This window comes from Cutaneotrichosporon cavernicola (genome assembly GCF_030864355.1).
Source record: "Cutaneotrichosporon cavernicola HIS019 DNA, chromosome: 5".
Classification (NCBI taxonomy): Eukaryota; Fungi; Basidiomycota; class Tremellomycetes; order Trichosporonales; family Trichosporonaceae; genus Cutaneotrichosporon; species Cutaneotrichosporon cavernicola.
In genome coordinates this window covers 113,109-135,640 of record NC_083397.1, presented here as the reverse complement: position 1 = coordinate 135,640, position 22,532 = coordinate 113,109, and the positions used below count along the sequence as shown (strand labels likewise).

At 55.9% G+C, this 22,532-nt stretch overlaps 8 protein-coding genes across 8 annotated transcripts; 3 read left to right on the top strand and 5 right to left on the bottom strand.

Moving 5' to 3' along the window:
* Positions 1-1,159: 1,159 nt before the first annotated feature.
* Positions 1,160-2,848, bottom strand: CcaverHIS019_0500580 (uncharacterized protein; the record flags this gene model as incomplete). The annotated part of the gene is made up of 1 exon (XM_060601175.1): positions 1,160-2,848. One exon carries the CDS (start codon positions 2,846-2,848, stop codon positions 1,160-1,162), a length of 1,689 nt encoding a protein of 562 aa, XP_060457695.1.
* Positions 2,849-6,458: 3,610 nt separating this feature from the next.
* Positions 6,459-8,335, bottom strand: CcaverHIS019_0500570 (uncharacterized protein; the record flags this gene model as incomplete). The annotated part of the gene is made up of 4 exons (XM_060601174.1): positions 6,459-7,204; positions 7,255-7,537; positions 7,573-8,217; positions 8,255-8,335. The coding sequence occupies 4 exons, from the start codon at positions 8,333-8,335 to the stop codon at positions 6,459-6,461; spliced, it is 1,755 nt and encodes a 584-aa protein (XP_060457694.1).
* A 1,194-nt stretch (positions 8,336-9,529) lies between these two features.
* On the bottom strand, positions 9,530-10,627 carry CcaverHIS019_0500560 (uncharacterized protein; the record flags this gene model as incomplete). Its single annotated transcript, XM_060601173.1, has 1 exon — positions 9,530-10,627. One exon carries the CDS (start codon positions 10,625-10,627, stop codon positions 9,530-9,532), a length of 1,098 nt encoding a protein of 365 aa, XP_060457693.1.
* Positions 10,628-13,375: 2,748 nt separating this feature from the next.
* Positions 13,376-14,165, top strand: CcaverHIS019_0500550 (uncharacterized protein; the record flags this gene model as incomplete). Its single annotated transcript, XM_060601172.1, has 5 exons — positions 13,376-13,513; positions 13,562-13,646; positions 13,687-13,812; positions 13,842-14,014; positions 14,046-14,165. 5 exons carry the CDS (start codon positions 13,376-13,378, stop codon positions 14,163-14,165), a joined length of 642 nt encoding a protein of 213 aa, XP_060457692.1.
* A 608-nt stretch (positions 14,166-14,773) lies between these two features.
* CcaverHIS019_0500540 (uncharacterized protein) lies at positions 14,774-15,708 on the top strand (the record flags this gene model as incomplete). The annotated part of the gene is made up of 2 exons (XM_060601171.1): positions 14,774-15,244; positions 15,295-15,708. The coding sequence occupies 2 exons, from the start codon at positions 14,774-14,776 to the stop codon at positions 15,706-15,708; spliced, it is 885 nt and encodes a 294-aa protein (XP_060457691.1).
* A 1,215-nt stretch (positions 15,709-16,923) lies between these two features.
* On the bottom strand, positions 16,924-17,622 carry CcaverHIS019_0500530 (uncharacterized protein; the record flags this gene model as incomplete). The annotated part of the gene is made up of 2 exons (XM_060601170.1): positions 16,924-17,571; positions 17,605-17,622. 2 exons carry the CDS (start codon positions 17,620-17,622, stop codon positions 16,924-16,926), a joined length of 666 nt encoding a protein of 221 aa, XP_060457690.1.
* A 1,781-nt stretch (positions 17,623-19,403) lies between these two features.
* CcaverHIS019_0500520 (uncharacterized protein) lies at positions 19,404-21,085 on the top strand (the record flags this gene model as incomplete). The annotated part of the gene is made up of 4 exons (XM_060601169.1): positions 19,404-19,457; positions 19,492-20,024; positions 20,061-21,017; positions 21,052-21,085. The coding sequence occupies 4 exons, from the start codon at positions 19,404-19,406 to the stop codon at positions 21,083-21,085; spliced, it is 1,578 nt and encodes a 525-aa protein (XP_060457689.1).
* A 76-nt stretch (positions 21,086-21,161) lies between these two features.
* Positions 21,162-22,220, bottom strand: CcaverHIS019_0500510 (uncharacterized protein; the record flags this gene model as incomplete). The annotated part of the gene is made up of 1 exon (XM_060601168.1): positions 21,162-22,220. The coding sequence occupies one exon, from the start codon at positions 22,218-22,220 to the stop codon at positions 21,162-21,164; it is 1,059 nt and encodes a 352-aa protein (XP_060457688.1).
* Between the last annotated feature and the right edge of the window lie 312 nt (positions 22,221-22,532).

The following is a 22,532-nucleotide window of genomic DNA, read 5'->3' as shown; positions in this document are numbered from 1 at the left end:
CCACCTCCACATCCCCAGCCAGCAGCCAGGCTGAGACAGAATGGCACAGCGTTACTCAACCCTGTCTGCATCCGCTCGCACTGGGCTCACTCTAGCACGCCTGAGCGCCGTTATCAGTTGGCACGTGCAAGTCGACTGGCCCAAGCTGGAACGGGGATGTGGGATACTTATGCGCAGTTGTTTGGTGCCAGCGAGCGATCGAGCCAAGCAAACCGTCCCAAAAGGAGCTGCATTGCCGTACGTAGGCCTTGACTCAGTTACTGCGCCTGATGGCGTGAACCGCAGCCCAGCGTCGGTCTGTGATCCCAAATCCAACATGTTCAACACCACCCAAGTTGCGCGGCGCAGTAACTACGCTTCTTGCGCGATCCCCGCCAATGAGAGGCTAGATGAGAGTGAGACTGATACATGAGGATGGGGGAATGGAAATGGAAATGCAACCAGTGCTCGGCTAGGTCGGTTCCATGGTGTTCCATCACCTGAATAGCAGTTGCACAGTGCATGCAGGGGATTGAGCAAAACTCAGCTGGCCGGGGATACTTGAAGAGCATCCAGACAGACTTGTTGATCATCTTATCCTCTCGAATGTCGAGATGTTGCGTTTCATCTTCACTAGCAGGCACGACGAGGTATCCCACGACACCGGTAGTACCTCTTTTCAACCAATCCCTAGTCTCGCCGCAGTATACCGCCATCTCGAGCGATTCCGGACCTAGAACGTAGACACGGCGCTAGGCTATGGTTCCACCCCAGCTAGCCAACTACAGAGCGCAATAAACACTTGTGGAGTTGGGCGATTGTCAACACGAAATGATGACCGACACCGATCCATCGGCCATGCGGTCATCGGTAATCGGCCATCGGGGGCGATTGTTTGTGGGACCACGTCGATCCTCATCCACTACTTTACCCGCTACTCGTCTTGTCTCACTTGCACTCAACTCCTCTAAAAACCCCTCATGTCTTGACTCTCGCAGTTATTCCCCTAATGACAGGCCGCGGTCGCTGTTTGCTGTGCAGTCTAGAGGCGGCGATACCAACCCCGGGCTAGCGCTCGCGCTCACAATGATTCCCCCCCGGACCAACGACCAACGTTACACAAGGAAGGATATGACATACATGATTACTGATACAACGACTCTAATGCCTATAATCTCGTCTAATCCTCGGCTGGCCCTTCGCATGCCGTGTCGCTTCCGGAAGAAATGCACTGTTCCAAATAGGGCCTGAGCTGGCCCCGCTCCACCAGAAGGGAGAGCATGGCCTCAAGCGTCTCTCCCGCCTGACGCTGCTCAACGAGGCCTACCAATGGCGCAATAACTGGGCGGTAATGGAGATGTGTTGCCTTCCAGATCGCAGCTGCTGCCGCGCTCTGTCCGAGCACGCCGCTGCTCCCGAGGACCAAGTGCAGTGCCTCGCTTCGAGATGGATGGAACTTGTGCAGCGTCTTCTTGCCGTCCATCCCGAATGCTGTGTATGTCGCGGCGTGCACCAGGCGCGTCTCGGCCTCCATGAACCGCCTCATACCGTACACCTCACCAACGTTGGGCGTCGGCTCGGTGCCGAAGGAGAGGGAGGCACCGAGACGGCGCGCGTACCCCATGGCCAAGACGGTAAGGTAGTCTGTCGTGCCGGTAGGTGCTGACGGGGTCGCCACGAGCGGGTCGAGGAGGTACCTCCCTTCGCCGACGCGGAGGAGGCCGACAATGCCGTTGGGAAGGCCGGTTGAGTCGGTGGTGTACAAGACAGTTGAGAGGTTAGGAAGGGCGAAGAGGCGTAGCTTGGTGCTGTACGGTGCGCCATCACGTTCTTCCTTGACAGCATACACAGTTTCGTATGCCTCCTGGAGCTGCGACTCGAGCTCGGCGTTCCGTCCTTCAACTGGTCGGTAGATCTGCACAGGTGCCTCGCGCGCGAGCTTCTTCACAACAAGGGCCTGCCTGCGACCACGTGTGCCGTCAAGGACGGGGTTGCTGGCTGGCTCGACGATCTGCTCGACCGCAAATTGTACAGTCGCCCAGCCTGTGACTTGGGCAACCTTGGCCGTGGCAGAGCGCGCCGCGACGAACGCGACCCCCCAACCCCGCGCTCTGCAAAACGCGTGGAAGTCGGCTACCGCGCTGGGAAGGCGAGCAGGATGACAGACGGGGTCACCAAAGGCGACAGCTACGCGCAAGCTGCGCACGACCTTGAAGCTGATTGCGACATCGAGTGCGGGAGAGAGGAATATCCGGTACGAGGGGTCGGTCAAGGTGATACTCCATGCGCCGTAGTCGGCGACGAGGGTCTCAACTACAGCCACAGCTGGTGCGTGTGACAGATCGTACGTGAAGATGGGGAGTGTACGGCCGTAGCGGCATTCGGATGGGACTGTGAAACGGGACGAGTCTATTTGGGTCGTTGCAGATTGTGACGGTCCCTGTGCGGAAGTGCCGATGTCCCCAAGCGTCACTTCCCACGGTTGCTGTTTTCGCTCGACGGCAGCAGCCTCGGCCTTGCGCTTGGCCCTGTTGAGGTCACGGCGAGCCTGGCGCTTTGCTGCTTTGGCACTCGCTTTGTCGGCCTTGGCTACCTTTGTGGGGGCGTCGCCGTCCAGCGTGACCGAGCCCGAGGTGCTGGTGTCGAGGCTGGGGACCTTGGAAGGGACCTTCTCTAGCGGATTGCAATCGATAATCTTGATAATCTTGAGAGGTCCGACGAGGGTCGTTGCCGAGTCACCACTCGGCGCCAGGTAGAGATGGAATGGTTCATCAATCGAGGCGGGCGTGAGGTGGTTGGGCGACGGGGGTTCGAGAGCGTGCATCTGTTCCAGATGTACCGGTGGTAGGGAGATTGTGAGCGCGACCATGGAGGATGAGTGTTGATGAAAAGGTAAGAGGGAAGAGTGGTGGTGCTAAGTTTAGAGAAAGTGATGGGAGATGGTAACCAATCCAAACAAAGGCGAGAGAGAGGGGAACTAGAGCGTCATGGCCTATACTTGGTGTGACATTGTCTGCGTTTTGTGCAATGAGATAGGACCCGTTGATTGATCGTGGGAGCTTGAGCTATTGCTGGGGGAGCGTCATACTGGCAGTGTTCTCCATGAGGTGCCTGCTGGACACGCTGGGTCTGCTCGGTTACCCAACTTAGTCCTAGTTTGTATTCTGGTTGGCTACCGTTTGCATGTGAGATGGTCTAGCCAGCTTTACTGTGGCTCTAAGCGATGGATCATCATCTGACACAGTTACCGACTGCGGAAGAATGGCGGCGTGATGCTGTGCCTTCCGGCTCCGTTAGTTTGCGTACGGGATGAGGGAGCATGCGAGGCTGATGGCAAAGGGTGAGACAGATGCGACCGGTTCCGTTCCATACGTCCTCGACGCCACCCCATGTCGGGTTGTCGCCACTCCGCATGGTGGTTCCGGCAGTCATCTTGGGGAAGACACATCGACCTCCCTGTCCGTCCTTGATCATTGAGCGTGTCCGCATGTCCGTATTTGTGTATCTGTGTGTCTGTGGCCTCGATCCAGGGAAGTGTGGGGCCAGTCGGCTGCGGGGCCTGGGGCCTAGAACCACCCCCGTGCTCGGGGAATAAAGGTACAGTGAAGATCTTTAGTTCCTAAGAGTATAAAGTGGAGCTAATTCGGGTTTACAAATTCAAAAGGTTTAAGGGTTTCACAGGTATTTTCAGTCAAAAGGATGGATTCGGGGCGAGCACGTTTGTTGTTACAAGGTACCACATTCCTTCCGCAGTTGAAACCGCAGTCAACCCGCAGTCTAGTTCTCAGGTCGCACCCAAATAGCGCAGTTCAATGATAGCCACCCCGCATCGACCGCATCGACGTAGCAAGTCGATTAGGAAAAGCGATGCTAGGAAACTAAGGATAAGGAACATGTTGCCAGGCGGCGGTGAAAGGGACGGCTTATGACGACAAATGCGGTGTTGGATCTGCCAAACTGCCACACGCGAACGCAGCTTCTTTTGGGACCATCTCTGGACAACCAGTTGTCTTTCTGTGAGATATTTCTGGCCAAGAAAGGCCGCAGCGTGATTTTCAAAGCATGAGCTATCAGCTATCAGCTATCAGGTGTCCATCTGATGCGAGCGGGAGATCGGGAGAGAGGGTGTGCGTATATTGTCTAGCTTGTTCACCCAGATGAGCAGCCGAATTACCACAAAATAGCTAAACACCTCAAACCCCTGCTCCCGATGCATCTGCTGTCCCTTGTCATCGGTCTGTGACTTTGTCTCCAGGCGCCAATCACTTGAAAAAATATACAAAACACCTGACGGTGACGCTACTTGAAGAAGGACACTAGAGAAACGCCCCACCGTCATGCGCTTTCGACTGTGTTCGTTGGTTGGGCCAAAGGCCTACCTTGGTTGCGGGCCACAATTATGTCTTGGTGGGCTGAAAGTGGGGCCACTGGTGTCCTCATCAATTGGCAGTGCTGCACTTGATTTGATTAGGTCACCACAGTCGCCTTCCTTCCTCGCCCCGTCACCAATGCGAACCACTGCTACCTAGTCGATTTATCTCACTCTTTCATTCCCTCACTCTCGTACACTCTCATCCAGTCCCCTATCCCATCTTCTCCACACTCACCCCCTTGTCCAGCCTTATTCCTTCCCTCGTTGACTTGTCGTTCACTCCTCCAACTGAGCGCTCCCCTCTCCAGCTTGCGACGGCCACATGGACAACGACAATGCTTGGTACCCCTTCAACAGCCGCCCCCCAAATCATTGAACAGGACATTCCTCCCGAGCGCGCTCACAAGCATTCGAGCTGACTCTTCTCGACCCCGAGTGGTATCCCATGATGTTTGTGCCCAGACCCATCGCACCTCCCTCTCTCAATTACCTACCCCAGACAACGATGACCAATCCTTACGTCCCCATCGTTCCTGGATCCAATCTTCCCTCTAGCTCTGAGCCCGTCCAGGTTACAATTGATCAGCATGGGCCGTCAATTCCTCAGCGTAAGCTCGACCTCTTTCAAGCGTTGCCAGGCTCCACAAAGCCCCACAACCCCGTCCTACACTTGGTCCAATTATCTACCCAGATACTGTGACTGGGCAGACCATATGTTTGCTCAACTTGAGAATGAGCCGACAGTCGCTCAGGTTCCACACTCTGTGGCCCATTCTGTACCACCTGCTTTCCAACCTGCGCTTCCAATCTCGAACGTCGATTCACCTCTTCCTTTTGCCACCACAAGCCCCAGCTACCGAGGTCTAGGAATCAGTAACGAACAGCTCAACCAGCCCGAATGTTCTCACAAATACAGCCCAACGCTCCGTCCACCTATACTTTCCCAAGATTTTGAAAGATCCTCGGTGCCCTCCACCACGAACGGTTTCTCTCACGAATTCGACAAGATGGCAAGGTTTCCTGTGACGTTGAGTCGCTCGGCTCAGGGGAATACCAACATTTGCGCTGAGCAAGTTAGCACGGCTCAAGCGACCACTTCCAACACTTCTCTGAGTACTGACCTAAGCACTCCGCTGGTCACGCAGGGAACCACCCAAGTCCCTCAACATGTTTATTCCCCTGACTTTCCAACGATTCGGCACTCTGACAAACCTTGTCAACCTCAGGGGGCCCATCTTCCCTCTGACAATTCATACCTTCGAATCCCAACTCTTAGGTACCTTGGGAGCTCAAGAGTTCTCTCTTTTAGATCCTGATCGTATTAGCGACATTGGAGTTTCAGGTGCTGTGACTTCCCAAACGCCAGGTGATCCTCAACAATTCAATTACATGGACAACACCTCTCATTCGGCAATTCAGGAAAAACCCCATCACTTTTCGCGAAACCCAAGAGCTTGCACACGTCCCCTTCTTCCACAAGAATTCTGGTGGTATATACGAGTCAGTAGTCACCTTGGCTTTGTTGGCCACTGGCCGGAGATACCTTGTGAGAGGTGTGCCGAAAACAACGTCTCCTGCTGGTTTAATTCTTCTCATCCAGGGCGGAGCTATGTTCCCTCGGGCCTCATGTCCCGTTACTGTAACACTACCTCCGTGTGGCCGCTGCCTCGACAGACGAGGGCGCTTCTTCAACATCACCCTTCCCAATGGTTCCATCAGAGGTCGCTTGACGGTGTACCTCTATGAATTGGAGGCCACGTGGAGAGCGTGCCGCCCGAAAGAACGTGCCGCCCGAAAGAACGAACCCGCTCCCAAGTTCCGCCTGTTCCCCTCTTCCCAAGAGTGTTTTGATGCCGAAGCATGCCACCAAGTACGAAACGAAACAATGCGAACTTGGGAGAGACGCTGGCTTTACGTAGCCACGAGCGATGAATATCGGGATTATAATGTTGTCAGACATTCTCAAAGAAGTGTGCGAGCCTCCTGCCGAACTTGAGCCCCACATCAACTGTACCAAATTATCGTTGCATTACCATTGCTGTAAATAAGAGAGTGAGTGTGGTCGTACTACAAGATTCTGACCGTATCGAGGCCGAGGCGGACCGTTTTAAACCTCAAGCTTGGGGTTGGGGTTGGCCTTGGCGTCAGACTCACTGGCCTCGTACGACTTCTCCTCCACTGCACGAGCCTCATCGTCGACCGGGGTAACGCCACCGTCCTCAGACTCAAACTCGTCGTCGTCCTCGCGCCAAAAGTCCTTCTTGCCACGGCTGATGCGGTACGCCCAAGGGGGGAAGAAGCCACCCTCGATCTTGTACGTCCAGGGCTCCTTGTCCTGCTTGTTAGGGGGAGAAATCTTGCCACGGGTCGCCTTCTCGATGAGCCAGACGGCAGTGTTGAGGAGAATGTACGAGCAGATACCGGCAATGAGGCCGTACGCGATCGAGTAGGTGAAGGGCATGATAGCGATGGTGAGGAACGCGGGGACCGAGTCGCCGAGGTACTTCCAGTTGATGTGGCGGGCTTCGGCGGCCATCTGTGCGCCAACGATGATGAGCGTGCATCCTGTCGCCCAGGGAGGGATTGAGGCAAAGATTGGAGCGAAGAAGATTGAGATGAAGAAGCACAGGCCGGTGACAATCGCGGTGAGACCAGTACGGCCACCCTCGGCAATACCCGCACCCGACTCGATGTAGGCGGTGACGGGGGGAGCACCAAAGAGCGATCCGATAGAAATACCGAGGGCGTCGACGCAGTAAGCGATGGACGAGTTCTCAAAGTCCTGAGTGCGGGGGTTCAGGAAGCCACCGAAGCGGGCCATCGAATACAGCGTGCCAGTTGCGTCGAGAATGTCTTGTTGTCAGCAACAATCCAGTGAGAATGGGGTTTAATAGTGTACTCACCGACATAGAGGAAGGAGATGAAGGCAAGTCCAAACTGAGCGCCGTGGCTCGAGATGTTGAAGTCGATGACGTTGAGCGTGTGCTTGATGGGAGTAAAGGTGACGACCTTTTTGAAAAAGTTGAAAGCGTCGTCACCGAGTGGTGTGTGGGGGAAGTAGGTGACGGCCGAGTTACGAGGCCACGAGATGATTGAGACGAGAAGAATGCCGCAGATGATTGCGCCCTTGACGCGGAACATCATGAGGAAAACAGTGAAGACGCCGCCGCAGAAAATGCCAATCCACTGAATGTCAGTTGGGAGCGATACATGAAACTGACCATGGTGGGATTCCTCATCTTGTCGGATGAGGGGCAGAGACCGGTGGTGGGGTCCTTTGCGGATGGGCGGCAGCCGGCAAGTTCCATAGGAACGGCAGTGGCGCCAGTTACAGCGCCAATACCAGCAGAGTATGTCAGGCCAATAAGGGTGAGGTAGAGGCCGATACCGACTGCCGTGGCGAGCTTGATGGATGAGGGAATGGCACGGGCGAGCCATTGACGAATACCAAGGACAGTGAGGCCGACAAAGACGAATCCTTCAACGAACACTGCAGCAAGGGCAATCTCGTATGGGACAAGACCGCTGCCATGGTATCCAACAACAGTGTAGGCAAAGTACGCGTTGAGGCCCATTCCCGGAGCGAGACCGATGGGCATGTTGGCGAAGAGACCCATGCAGAATGTTGTGAGGGCAGCGATGGCTGCTGTTGCCGTGACCATGTCTCGCTTGATCTCCTGTACGCACTGCATGTATTCGGCATTTGAATCGCAGAGATCTGCCATTGACTCTGGGGGACACTTGCATGTGCCGCCCGACTGCGAGACAATGGCTGCGTTCACCGAGATGATGTAAGCCATGGCGAAGAAGGTCGCGAGACCAGCGCGGATCTCGGTGAAGAAATATGTGTTCTTGCGCTCCTTCTTCTTACTTGTCAGCACGTTGATAAACGTAAACACGTACGTGACCCGAGCCTTGAAGGCGAAAGTAGCGGCCCACAGGCGACTTTGCCACGGCGAGGTTGGCCCTGCTGACCCAGGCCATGTTGATGTTGATGTTAGTGGTGGTAAGATGGATGAATGAGTCGTATCGCGACGATTGTTACTGGGCTTTTTTCTACATCTCCAAGGTTACAAGTTTCGCTTAGGTCCAAGCCGAGGACTATCTCTGGGCTCTGGGCTCTGAGCCGGCCCGGCTGAAAATCTGGGCCTATCTCAACGGCTTGGGCCGCCGTGGCCCCCTCAGCTGATGCTATCATCGGGGAGTCGGGGAGACTCGGTCACAGAGCGGCAGCGGTATCCGTGTCATCACCACCATCAAGTCAAAACTTTGTCTTAGGAATGGTCCTTGCTTTTCCCCCTCTTGGGATCTTTGGCTCATTCCCCGTCATCAGGGTCGTAATGGTCTTTTGATGACAACAAAATTTTGCCCGAGAAAGTAAACCAACATCCAAGGGGGATAGAGACGGCCTTCAACTTGGTGCTAGATGAGATTTACAGATGGATTGCATGCATGCACAAGGATAAGAATGTCGATAGCAAAAATGTCGCGCATTTCAACAATCTGAATAATTTCGAGACCGCGTGGGACAGCCAACGTTGACCGCCGCCCTTAACGTCATGGTCATATGCTCAGCCCTGCGCTGATAGGGGAGCGAATGCCGACGCAGATAGACGTGTTCCCGTGTTATGCTGGTCAGGTGACCTGAATGAATAATAGAAGCTGCACGCGACCAGCACGACTCCCTGTGGCCCGTGCAGGCCGTGCAGCTGGCTGACAATGGCAAGCTGTTGACTGGAAACAAGGGGCTGGCTTGGCTCGGGCGGGGTCCAAACACCCAAGAAACCGGATTCCGCCGACCGGTGACTGCCCTTCGGGAGCTATTTGAAGAGAGATGGACACGGCCACATGGGGACGCGGGTGCAGGCACAATCGCGGGAGCGATCAATGTGATCCTCTTATCGCTGCGTCAACGATAGATGGCAGTCACGTTTGCGGCATGGGAGGGTACTGATAGTGATACCGATGAGAAGTGGCGGTTTCAGTTGCCAGATTGCCGGCGTCGGTGACAGATGTAGCACATGACATGCCCCGCTGCTTTCCTCGGATGATGTCAGCGGCTCAGCGCCTATGGCACATTGGAAAACATGCATCGGTCTCAATACAACAGTAGGATACTGCATGCAATGCAATGCAGTCCCCATACCCCATTACAACCTCTTGTACATAGTCAATCCATCACGACTTGCTCACGCCTGGCTCCGTTTCAAGCGCGAACGCCGGGGACAGAGGCTCAGTAGGACGGCTGCACTCACTCGGTTCGAACGCCGGCCCGAGAGCCATGCTCTGGAAGCCGCCCTGGAGTGCACCAGGCAGGGAGCTTGTGGACGGCCGATCGCTGTCGCCGATGTCAAACGGGTTCCATTGCAGACGGCGGCCGGTGACGAGGGGCCCGTCATCGCCCTCAAAGTCGAGCTGTCGGGGCGTGAACATGATTGCGTCGACGTCCGAGCCGTCGCTTCGGAAGCGTGTACGATTTGTCGTGGGTGAGCGGAGCCAGCTTCCAGGCGAGTCGGAGGGTGAAGATGCCAAGTGATTGTCGGGATTGTCGGGCGACGGCGGGCTGTCGGCGCCAGGGAACTCGATGGCACGCGATGACGTTGGGCCTGGCTCACTGTGAGGAGCTGTTTTCGGCTCAGACGCCAGCTCGAGTGGCGATGGTGGGCGCTCGGTTACTTTGCCAAGGTGGATGGGCGACGCAAGGAGTCCACCTGGATGCTGTGGGGATGGCTCCTTGGCAGAGCGGCTTGAGCTCAGACGCAGGGTGTAAAGGTGTGGATGAAAGCCGCTGATTGCGCGCATGGGGATGTGCTGGCCGTGCAGCGGTTCCTCTGCAGGGTCGAGACGGAGGGGGAGGAGGCTTCCAGGCGAGCCAAAGAAGTTGGGCTCGGCGCCGACGGAGAGCGAGCGTTTGTGCGAGCGTGTGCGCTTACGCTTCTGGTGGACGTATTCAGGCAGAGCGAGAAACCCTGTTGACGGTCCATCAGAGGATGCAGAAGGAGGTGGGGGTGACGATATGTTCATTGCAGCATCGTCGATGGCAGAGCTGAGTCCGCCAAAGATCGACGACCATTCCGAGTCATCGTTGGCAGGCGCATCCGTGTCGTTGCCCTTACTCTTGCTCTTGCCCTTGCTCTTATTGTGGGACTCTGCGGTAGTATCATTCTTCTCATTGTCGGCGCGGCTGGATGAACCCGAGGACGGCAGGGAGGGGAAGACGCGCAGCGTTGGGGGATGCGGTGAAGCGCCGTCGGCGGGGGGCCTTTCGCCACCCATCTGCGGTCGTTCGTGGAGGTGTCACACGCGATCTGGGTTTGTCTCGCGAGGAGGTGGGAAGTGGGTGGAAAAGGAGACCATCGTCCTGAGCAGGTGTATAATCGGGCGACGTAGGTTATGGAACACAGCACGCAGGCTGGTTCATAGGTTGACATGGGCTGTTGACGTAAATGTTGCCTTTGGGATGGGCGTTGGTTCAGTCGTCGGCCTTGTGCGTGTCGTCAGAAGGATTGGGGCTAGGGTTGGGGTTGGGGTGGGATATGTTAAGTGGGCAGAGTGGGAAAGAGTTGGACAGATGGAACGTAGATGCGAGCAAACAACCTCGAGTCGACGCTGTTTGGCTGGACGATGGTGGCTGATGGATGGCGGTGACTGGCTCACCTCAGCCAAGATTCGATCCTATCGCATGGCGTCGTGCCTAGGGTTTTGGCCCTATTGCACAGCATACGTCACTCGGCAACGCCTTGTACATCCACGCACAGACAGTTGATTTACTTTACGTCTTCATGCATTGCTCTACGCGTTTGACTGGTCGATGGGGACACCTGGGGATGCACAAAACATTGAACAGAGTGACGCAGGGATATTTTGACCCAGAAAACTGTCTCCGCTTCTTTTCACCCCTCAGTCCCTCAATCGCTTGATCCCTCGGCTCGCAATGTTTGGCAATTGTACCTGAAACGTCACCCTGAGCTACCCATTCAAGATGCACGTGCATTGTGTCAAGTGGACAGGCTTGGCCTACTCTTGAGCTTTCTGAACAAGCCGCCTGACGATATCACAGGTTGGACCACATCGCGTGACATGTTCTTGGCCTTGGAAACAAACTGACCGTTGCTGGATCGGGCATAATCACCTAGCAAGCAGGTATTGACGCTTGTTGCAAGCAATTATGTGATTTATGTACCACCTTGAAAAGTCAGTCAACATTCCAAGTTGATACGGGCGTGTAGCTCAGTTGGTAGAGCGTGTCATTAGCATGTCCACGTGGCTGAGATCTTGACAAGGTCTTTGGTTCGATTCCTAACTCGTCCATTAAAGCTTCTCTTTTGCTACTACCCCTCGGTCTTGTGGCAAATTGAATGGTGTTGTTTGCCTTGATGATGGACAATAGTACGGCGCAGCCTAGGGTTGCGCTCATCACAATCAGTATCTGCACACTTCCGTCTGCTGTCTGCGGCGATTGTCGTGACGATCACACGTAGTTGGGTTGCTCCTCCATCACGGTCATTGTCCACGGCTTTAACCTTGGCAACTGATGCAGGCCATAATGGTCGTTCAACAACGTCCGATGCACCATCAGGCTTGGTGCAGATCCCTATAAGAATCGAGGAAACGTGCGACAGCGGCCACCCAACAACTGCGCCTCCCACCGATCCCTCCGACTGTCAGCTTGTAGCCCTTCCTCGACGCTCCTTCCCGCCAACGCCACTCTACCACTCTACCATCCTCTCCCTCCACATCTGCCGCTGTCGTTCATCTCCTACCGCTGTGGCCATGCGCGGCCTGTATGACTCTATCCTGAACGCTGCACTGAACTCCGACACGCCAGCCATGCTAGCCTTCCGGGACATACTCTTTGACCCGTCTCCAGACCACCCGCCCATGTTGAGTGCCTTCTTCCTTGAAGTCGTACTGGGGCCACACCTGGACCTGCTGACACGCGCCGAGATATTACGCCCCGAGGGTGTCGTATACCCTCTTCTTGCAGCGCGTTTGGGCACTAAACTGATTGCCATGGCAGGGACAGGTGACGGACGCAGCCAGGATCTCCTGGACACGTATCCGCTCCAGATGTCACCTGAAGAACGGGTGGGTTTGAGCTCTGAAGATATGGTGCGGACGCTCAAGTGGCGGGTGCTGGAGGTGCTGTGTCGTATGTTGTAGTTCTTTCTTCGTATGGGCACTTTCGCGAAGACATTGAGAGACGTTTGAAATTGAATCGAAGTTGCATTGTCCCGTGTTTTTACTGCTGCACAAGCAAGGCACCCAAACTGCATACATACTATGAGATGTGACGGCGGTAAAGCTGGCCTGGTCGATGTTTTGGGTTGAGACCACCAGACGGCCTTTTCTCACCATCAGTTTTGTTGTCGCTGCCGACAAGTTCCGACCTGTTTGCTTCTGCGTTTGTATGCAAGTGGTTTAAGCATCCTGACTTTTACTGGAGATCAGGCTTTCGTGGGTTCGAACCCCACCAAACGCTGAGTGAGATGCTTACTCACAACTCTTTTGGAAAGTCGGGCGTGAGAGTGTGCGGTGGAGATCCGATCTGGCCGATGTGGTAGTGCCCAAGTTGCCCCATCTGTTACTTCTGTAACGTTGGGGAGTGCCCGGTTTTTAGATCTCGACGTACTGCAGCGTTTTACAACAAGCTGCTTTGCGACTTTGGCCTGTTTCTATGTGGTCGTGCTTTCTGAGTGGTCGTGCGAAGACATGGGGCGGTGAAGCCCAAGGAGGGAAGAGGACGTGTGGCAGCATGTGAAGGAAGGTGACGTCCCAGGCAAGGTTGTCGTTTTGCTTCTTCCCACTTCCCACTCTCCACTCCTTACACCACCACGTCCCCCAGATTTCTCATGCTTGCGGCAGAACGTGCGTTCACAGCCGTCATCGTCTTGGGTATTGAACACCTTGCGGGCTATTTAAACCCAGCACGTAGTGGACATGAGAGCTCGCAGAGACCACAGTTACCGATACATACCCTTAGCACCAAGCCTCACCTCTCTCCATCAATATCAAAACAGCATCATGGGTATCCTCGACGCCATCTTCGCTCGTTCCGGCTCGCTCAAGCCTGTCTCGCCTCCTGTCGGCCGCTACCCGCACATGATGCGCTCGAGCGAGACGACGCTCGCGATGAAGGAGAGCCTTCTCTCGATCTCGGGTGTTAGTTCTCTCCGGCTCAGCTATCATCACATTGTCAGCTGATACCAGGACGACTTTAGCATCCTCGACGCTGTGATCCAGAAAACGCTCATGACCTGCAGCGGCAAGATGTTCTCCTTCCACGACCGCAAGAGTATGTCTGCGTCCACCAACCCCACATTGCTGACCAGCAGAGATCTACGATGCCGAGGGAACCATGCTCTACAACATGGCCGACAAGAAGATGAGCATGGGTCAGGCCTTTGTGGTCGAGGACGCCAAGGGTTCGGACATTCTCGTCATCAAGAAGAAGTGGAGCCGTGAGTCGCACCTGGAAAAGCTAATGCAGTCGGTTCAAAGCTTGTTGCCGACTTTTACCAGGACGGCAAGGAGAGTCAGATCTCGCTCAGCGGCGACTTCTGGGGTGGAAGCGCCAACGTCAAGGACCAGAAGGGTAATGCGCTTGCCCACATCTCGCGCGACATGATCAACGTCAATGAAGTCGCTGCCGACCAGCAGACGGTGAGTTTAGCAAGGACTGGGTTGATGGCAGTACTTTGTTACGGTCGCCCCTGGAGTCGACCTCGCGCTCATTGCGTGCATGTGTATCGCATTTGACGAGACCAAGAATGAGGCGGATCGTGAGGAGGACAAGGAGGAGAAGGACGATTGAGGGATTGAGGAGTCTGTCCGAGTCTGTCTCTCCCAGTGTCCTGGATGAGGATTTCTAGTTGGCGGTAAGATGATAGGCAGTTAGGCGAGAGATGAATGTTTGTTCCATAACCTTTGTTACCAATGCTGCACAAATGGTCGTTGTCGTAGTTGGTCATGAGTTGACGAGCCCAAAGATCAAGCCCCGGGGAGGAAGGGGTGGTGACGTCGATCACTCAAGCAGGTATACCAGAGTCCCGATCTCTGGCTATCCTGAATGATGAAAAAAGAGGCACGCATGCGCCACGAAACAACTCTATCACTCACACCCGTACTCACATTGACTTTACTCTGATGCACATGGGATCTTTGAATCTCAAACAGAGTCTGTAGAAGCAGCCTACACGAACACGCAATGCACTCCGGCCAAGTCCAATGATAGCTGTTAGAGGGTTCAATCTCCCCGAGCAGATTGCGCCAAGCCAATGACATCGCTAGTCTGTCGGACCGTCGGATGAGGAATGTCATACCCCGATCAGAGGGCGGAGGCTGACTTCGGATGGCCAACGGCCGAGCCGACTGATTGAAAAAGCTCATTCGCACATCATCTCTCCCTCCTCTTCATCCACTATGCCGCCTGTGATCTTTGACAGTGTCTCGGCCGTCGTCGACGCCCTCCCCAGCCCATACGGCCTCTTCAAGGCTCTGACTGGGGTGCTCGCCATCTCGTCTGGCGTGTCCGACCTCAAGAAACCCGCTGTCGCAAACCACGGGTGGGAGCTCAAGCTCGGCCTGGACCCCAAGGGCGCCCTCAAGGGCGGACGTCCGACGCATGAGCTCCTCCACGCTTTTAGTCTCAAGGATGTACCGGATACGCGGGCGTACAGCTACTACGACACGGAGGCGCACGACTTGAACAAGGCGGGGTGGGCGATTCGTCTGCGTCACAAGGGCGGCAAGGACTTTGAGGCGACGTACAAGAAGCGGTACACTGTCGGTCCGGAGGGACTTGAGGCCACGCTCAAGCTCGCTCGCGATGAGGGCTTTGACAAGAGCTCGATCAACTATAACGCCGAGGTTGACTGGACGTACTCGAAGAAGGTGGGTGGAGGCGTCATGGACGGTCGTGCGACCACCGTCACTGACGCTAGACTCTGTCCTTTACGCTCAAGAAGGAGTGGCCGGCCACGGGCCATCACGGCACGAGTCTGCCCGACGATGACACGGGCCGCCACATGCTGCTCAAGTACATGCCTAACAAGCTGCACAACTGGGGCAAGAACCACTGGGGAGACAAGATCATGGCCACGACTCGCCAGCACGGGCCAGTCATGTCCAATGTGTGGAAGGGGAATTGGGCCAACACGCTGGTCAAGCTCGAGGTCCTGCCGATCATCAATGCTGAAGGAAACGGGCATGAGACGATTGTCGAGCTGTCGTTTGGCGCCGACACCGAGGCACAGGCCACGTCGCTCCGGGACAAGGCGCTTTCTCAAATGAAAGCTGCGGGCTGGCTTCTCACCCACGACGTCCTCAAGACTAGACTCGTGCTTGAACGGTACTAGTTTGGTATGGGCCCTGAGGGACATTGCGTAGGTGGCGCCTGCCGTATCGTCAGAAGATGACATCGTATCGAGTGGTTGGTCAAACCGTGATGCTGTGGACGAGAGGAATCTATAGTGTCACACGCAGGGTGAAGAGAACTTCCCATGTCGCAACTGTGTGCGTACCGTCTGGACCGGAGTCGCAGCATTGAAAACCTCCGAAACCACACGCGATCTGTACGCAGCTGTTGGAGCTGGCCGTCCGTGGTTAGATGATCTACACAGACTCGTTCGTGTGTCTTCTTCCGCAGTTTCGCGCGCCAGCGCTTCCGCAGCATGCCTGATTAGAAAAAGATTAATGAAGGCTGGACGAGTTAGGAATCGAACCAAAGACCTTTCCAATGCACAATAATCAGGACTATAAGAAATCCTAATGCGAATGGAACGCTCTACCAACTGAGCTACACGCCCTTCGCTGCATGGTGGATCTCAGCTGTGTAGATATCAGAAGGATTCGTCAGTGCGATTTGTTGATGTAGTCGACGAGACGAGTTGGGTGGTTTCTTGGAGCAACAAGTGGAGGCGTGCACAGACTGTGTGTACTCTGGCACCAGCATCCTGGATTTCTGGTGGCGATCGGCGAACAGAGCCAGCCAATCGTCCCCACCACGCACGGACCTCGACTGCAGGACCCGCAAAAGAATTTGTTGTTGCAGGAACTGGGATTCGAACCCAGGAAGCGACCGCATCAGGAGTTGTGTTCCGTCCGGAACAAGCTATTTAGCTTGACTCTGACCTCTTTAACCACTCGAGCATTCCTGCGATGGTTTTTGTCACGCAACGCGTGGCATGTGACTCCGAGGTGGGGAGTCTGGATTGCGGGTTTCCTTGCGTTCCACGTCGCCACCAGAGCCTATATCAGGTGGAGCACCGTACGATGTAGATGACGATTCGAGACACGTAGGGTTTGTGATGAAATGTTCCCCACACTTGTGGGGGTGATCGAGAGTTGGTGCAAACTCCCCAACCCCAAGACTTTGGGCATTCCTCGATCGACGTCGTGCCAGCAGCATGTCATCACGTACTCTGCTCACTGCTCCACTTTGGGTGGCCAAGACTATATGTGCAGTTCATGCTGTATAATGCAGTACCAAAGCCTAATACACAAATGCTACAGTGCGCCCCTCTGCTCTCTCCATTAGGCTACTAGGCTACTCTTCCAATGCTCCAGACGTTCTAGATGGTCTCAGCGCCTTCTTCGAACATCTCAAACTCCTCGTCGCTGCTCTCCTCCTCCTCGACGCTGAACATGCTACTCCCGAAAGCGGCAATCGACGAGAGAGGAAGCGTCTTGTTGGGGCGCGGGGGTCTAACGAGGAAACGGACGTGGGCGCCAGGACGTGCTGGTTCGAGGAGGATGACAGGGGAGGGGGAGGGAGACGAGTTGTGTGCGTCCGACTTGGTCTTGTCGGTTGGGGAGAGGCGGGGGGAGAGAACAAGGTGGTGGTCATCCTCGTCTGAGGGGAGGATGGCGTGGAGGGCTGTAGTGCCGAGGGCCTGCAGGCCGTATGAGCATGCCGAGATGAGGCGCTCGCCAAGGCTAAGATGTTCCGACTTGAGCGAGGGGTTGGTAGGCGCGAAGAGTGGGGTGGAGGGTTGCTCGGCAGGGGTGGCAGCTGGGGAGTGGGAGAGCATGGGAGTGCCGGGGACGCTGAGGCGTTCGCTCCACTGGTCAAAGCTCTCGTAGTCGCAGTTGAGGCAGTCGTAACATTCGTCGTCGAGAATGGTCAAGTCGGCGGCAACCTCGTCGGTCACCTCGGCCTTCTGGACGATGGTCTCGCTGTTCAGGGTGATCGAGACTTGTTCGAACATGATGTTGTTGGGCTGATGTCAGCGAGGAAGGCTGAGGATGCTCACTTGTTGTATGGTAGCCATGGTAGTTGTGGATGTGGTGGTTGTTACTGTGGTGATGTGATGATGTTGGGTGAGTGAGTCAGTCAGCTGGTAGATAAGTCTCTGCATCAGGAATATTTCCCGATGTCCAGCGCGTCACGGCGAGGATCGCTCCTCCGGGTCCAATGTTCCAGGTGCAGCAACCCCTTGCCTTGGTGTGGCGTGAGAGCTTTGTGAGGGGTACTGCAAAAGATTTGCGTGGAACGTGCGATGGGGAGATTGTGGGCGTATGGGTGTTTGGGTGGATGGGCATGACTCCAGAGCTTGCAAGACAAAAAGCCATCGGTGAATTGAGATTCAGTTAGATCCAAAGGGTTGGGGGGTTGTCCGCCTTGTTCCAGGCGCGTCTGACACAGGGTCAATGGTGAGAGGTGCCTCGGATGACGTCGGGTCACCTCGCGTAATCTCCCGAGCCTGCCATTCTCGCCTTACACCGCACCGCAATCGACTCAAGCCCAAATTTGGGGCGAGCTGACGACTCCCACTGACACATGCAGACGAGCATGTGATAGGCACCACCGTTGAGCGGGCGGACCATCGGGTGCCCGCTCCGAGTTCTGAGACATCGGGTTAGAGGTGGGAAACTTGGGCGGCTGGCGGGTGCAGGCGATCTTGAATTCCGCACTGACACGGCGCACCCCTGCACCCCTGCACGTCTGCACCCCTGTACATGAACTCTTTTTCATTGTCGCTAATGCAGGGCTCTGTACCTGGGCCCCGGCTCATATCGTTGAATCTGATTCTCTCTCCATCAACGTTGTTGCGGTGGGCCGGAGCCTACCGAGTCAAGGGGGTCTGTGCGCAGCGATAACAAGCGACGTGGAGATTCAGTTGTCACGGGATGCGGGATGGCTTGTGACACATGACCTCTAGACAATCAGCGGAATGCGCTTTGTGCTCTGCGCGACAAGAGCTCGACGCTTGGCGTTGGTAGCTCGGAACGATCGGAATAAGACGCCCGTCCGAGACATGATGACAAACCGTAATGTTCCAATAGCCGAAGCTAGTCAAAACACGAGATTCACCAAACCACGCGCCTGGAATGCTGGTCAGGCTTCCAAGAATCACAAAAACCAGCAACAGCAAAAACAGAGTGCCCCCACTCAGAATCGAACTGAGGGCTAGAGATTATGAGACTCACGTGTTACCATTACACCATAGGGGCAGAGTTTGTTACGAATGTTGTGCAGGCCGGTGCCTACTTATACAACCAGGGAGTCTCATCACGTGACTTCCTGTTCATGGCCCTCTCTCCTCCACAACTTGTTGCTGTATCACTTTCCACATGTTCAAGCATTTGCTCACGCAGTATACGAGTCTGCTTGAGCCTTCCAGCATTCAGAATCACGGCCAAGAGGTCTGTGCTCGCGTACCGAAGTCGTGGCCGCACCAGTTTCCAGTGTTCGGCAATGGAGTACCGGTGAGAACAGGTCAACTCTGACCGTGCCAGGCCAGTTTGTGGAGCTTTACATCGTCAGAGAGCTATGCGTACAGTAGCATCGGCTCTGGCCGGTTGGGAACTATGAAACCACGACTTGCAGTGGTCACCTGTGCTGTTGGGTGTGGCTAGCATGGCTGGACAACTGCAATCAGTAATGAGCGGGTTTCGGCGTCCACCGCCATGCGCCGGTTACGTCGGCATTCTCTGGCCGAATCAAGTCACGCACGATACACCTCACCTCACTTCCCAAGATCGTACTGACTACTTATCCCATCTGTTTGCCGGCCATCTGGTCAACCCTACCAACCCATCGCTGCTCACAATGTCAATGCCTCCCTCACCAACGCGTGCTGTCACCCGCGACGAGGTTGCCAAGGTGAGCACGCTCCCGTCGACACAGCTGACAGAAGCACAACTCGGAGGGCGACCTTTGGGTCATCATTGACACGTTCGTGTACGACCTCTCCAAGTTTGCCAAGTTCCACCCGGGCGGACTGTCGGTGTTACTGGATGAGGATATTGCTGGCAAGGATGCGACAACCACTTTCTTCGGATTGCATGGCATGGAAGTGTTGAACAAGCCGCAGAACGATCGCATGATCATTGCGCGCATTGAGGGCGAGGAGCCTAAGATCCGCCGTCCAGAGCCAGGCGACCTCTCGCGAGTCCCTTACGGCGAGTCCAACTGGCTCAGCCCCGCGTTCAAGAGCCCGTATTACAACGAGTCGCACCACCGCCTGCGCAAGGACATGCGCGTGTTCGTTGACACCAAGCTGTACCCCGAGGCCCAGGCGTACGAGGTCAGCGGCAAGGAAGCGAGTGTACAGGCTAAGCGCGACATGGCCGAGTCGCAGCTCAACCACATGCGCCTTGGTCCCGGCAAACACTTGCACGGCCGGACGCTCATGGGTGGAGTCAAGGGCGAGGACTTTGACTTCTTCCAGTAAGCCTTTGGTGGGGGATTCAGCTAACTCTGCAGCGAGCTAGTGGTCGTCCAGGAGCTTAGCCGTATCCGCGCCAAGGGCTACTCGACTGGTGCGATGGCGAGCATCGCGATCGGCCTCCCACCCGTCATGAACTTTGGCAAGGAGCCTTTGCGCTCGCAAATCATCCGCGAGGTGCTGGAAGGCGAGAAGATGGCATGTCTGTGCATCACCGAAGCGTTTGCGGGCTCTGACGTTTCGGGCATCAAGAGTCGCGCTGTCCGCCAGCCTGACGGCAGCTGGATCCTGAACGGTACCAAGAAGTGGATCACAGGTGGCATGTACGCCGAGTACTTCTCCGTGGCGGCCAAGACATACGGTGGTGACTGCCCCGACGGCGCGATTTCAATGTTTATTGTCCCGCGTGGCGAAGGTGTCAAGACAAAGTTCATTCCAACCATGTACTCGCCCTCTGCAGGAACAGCGTACGTCACATTCGACAAGGTGCGCGTCGAGCCTGAGCAGCTGCTTGGGGAGGAGGGCAAGGGGCTGTTCATCGTACTATCCAACTTCAACAAGGAGCGATGGGGCCTCATTGCAGGCGCAGCCGCGACGTGCCGCCTCGTCACGCAAGATTGCATTATGTGGGCAGCGCAGCGCGAGGTTTTTGGCAAGCCGCTACTCTCGCAGCCCGTCATTCGCCTCAAGCTCGCCGCCATGATCGGCAAGACCGAAGCCGCGCAGAACTGGCTAGAAAACATGACGTTCCAGATGACCCACATGGACTACAAGACGCAGGCAAAGCACTTGGCCGGTCAGCTGGCGTTCCTAAAGATGATGACGACCAAGTGGATGAACGAGGTCATCGATGACGCGGTCCAGATCTTTGGTGGCCGCGCCCTCACCAAGACCGGCACGGGCCGGTTCGTTGAGCGTGCCCACGCCTCCAAGAAGTTCGAGGCAGTTGGTGGAGGCTCCGAGGAGATTATGGGTGACCTTGGCATGAGACAACTGTGGGTGTGTGCAAGAGACTGTGCTGACTCTCAGGATGCGCGACCTTCCCAAGGACCAGAAGTTGTAAGCACGAATGTTGTAGAATGTGTAGATATTGCATGCAATGTGAAGTATGAAGCTACAGGTGTCTTTCCGGGTCCTTCCTACAACAGGGCAGCGCGCGTGGGTCCTGCCTTGAGGATGTCAACAGTGCGCCAGAGGCCTGCATACCCTCGTTCGGCATGCTCAAGGCACGTCTCTGGTCTGGGAGAGGCGAGAGACTTGTTGAACACCTCGAGGCTCCATGGCCCTGTGTATCCTGTCCGCACAACTGCCTCACAGAACTTGAGGACGGGAAGGTACCCGCCCCGAGTCTCCTCAAGCGGGAACAGCCGGTGGCCGCGAGACCAAGGAAGGAGGCGGGGCACACTGGGGTCGATTGGTGGGGATAGGGTGCCGTTCATGAACTGGCCATCCGCAACCTGGACGAAGAAGATCTTGTCGCCTGGCACCGATGCCACCAACTCCTTCATGTTTGCATCGAGAGCGGTGTCGACATCTAACCCACCGTTGGAGGGTCTGCGTCCGTCCGGTGAGTACGGGTCCGCCCATTCAAGAGCCAGGGTGTTGAAAGAATCCAGGCAGATACCGAGGTTGGGCCGGTTTGCAGCCCGGACCACTGCCCACACATCCTGCCACCTGCGGCGGTGGGTGCCAAAGCTCAACCCCTCGTACATGATGCGGATGGGTGGGTTATACCGCGCCCCCTGATCCGCTAGCCAAGCCAGGTCCTCGACGGCGGTGGCAAAGTCGGCGGTAGAGTGTGGGGCAAGTGCGGTAGTGGAGCACACGAGGAGGAGGTCAGTCCCGAGGTGGGGTAGGAGGGAAAGAACTCCGGCGGCATGTTGCCTGGATGCCTCACGCTTTGCCGGGTCCGCCCACCCCTCGAACTGCCGCAGGGGCTGCCAGCAGCTGATACGCAACTTGTGCGAAGAGGCGAGACCGCCGAGGGCTTTCGCCGCGGCGATTGATACGACGTCGCCATCGTACTTGGAAGGAGCGAGGCCGAGGTCGGATGCGTAGGCGTCGCGCCATGCATCCCAGTCCTGGTCGAAGATCTCGATGCTGTCAAAGCCTGCATAGGCCGCTGCGGCCATCTTGCGCTCCATAGAGTGCACGGAGGACGATCCGAGAGAGAGCGAGGCGATACCGAGCTCGGGCATGGCTGGCAAGTTAGCCAAGCTCCAAAGGCTTATGCTGGACATACTGTTGGTCATGTGGAGCTTGGAAGGGGAGAGTTTGGAGGCGGGAAAAGGAGGCGATGAGTGCATTCTTAAAGGTGGAGCTCGGGGCCGACGACAGCGATTTCCGGACTTGTGGGGATACAAGGAAATATACTGGATATAAACAAAGGCATAGGAGCAGAGGGTGGCTATTCCCGGTCGGTAATGTCCCTGAATTGTGGAGCTAGCATCGGTCCGGACAGCTAGTTCCGGGTGAATGCTGACCCAGGTACCATTATCCTCCCAGCGCTC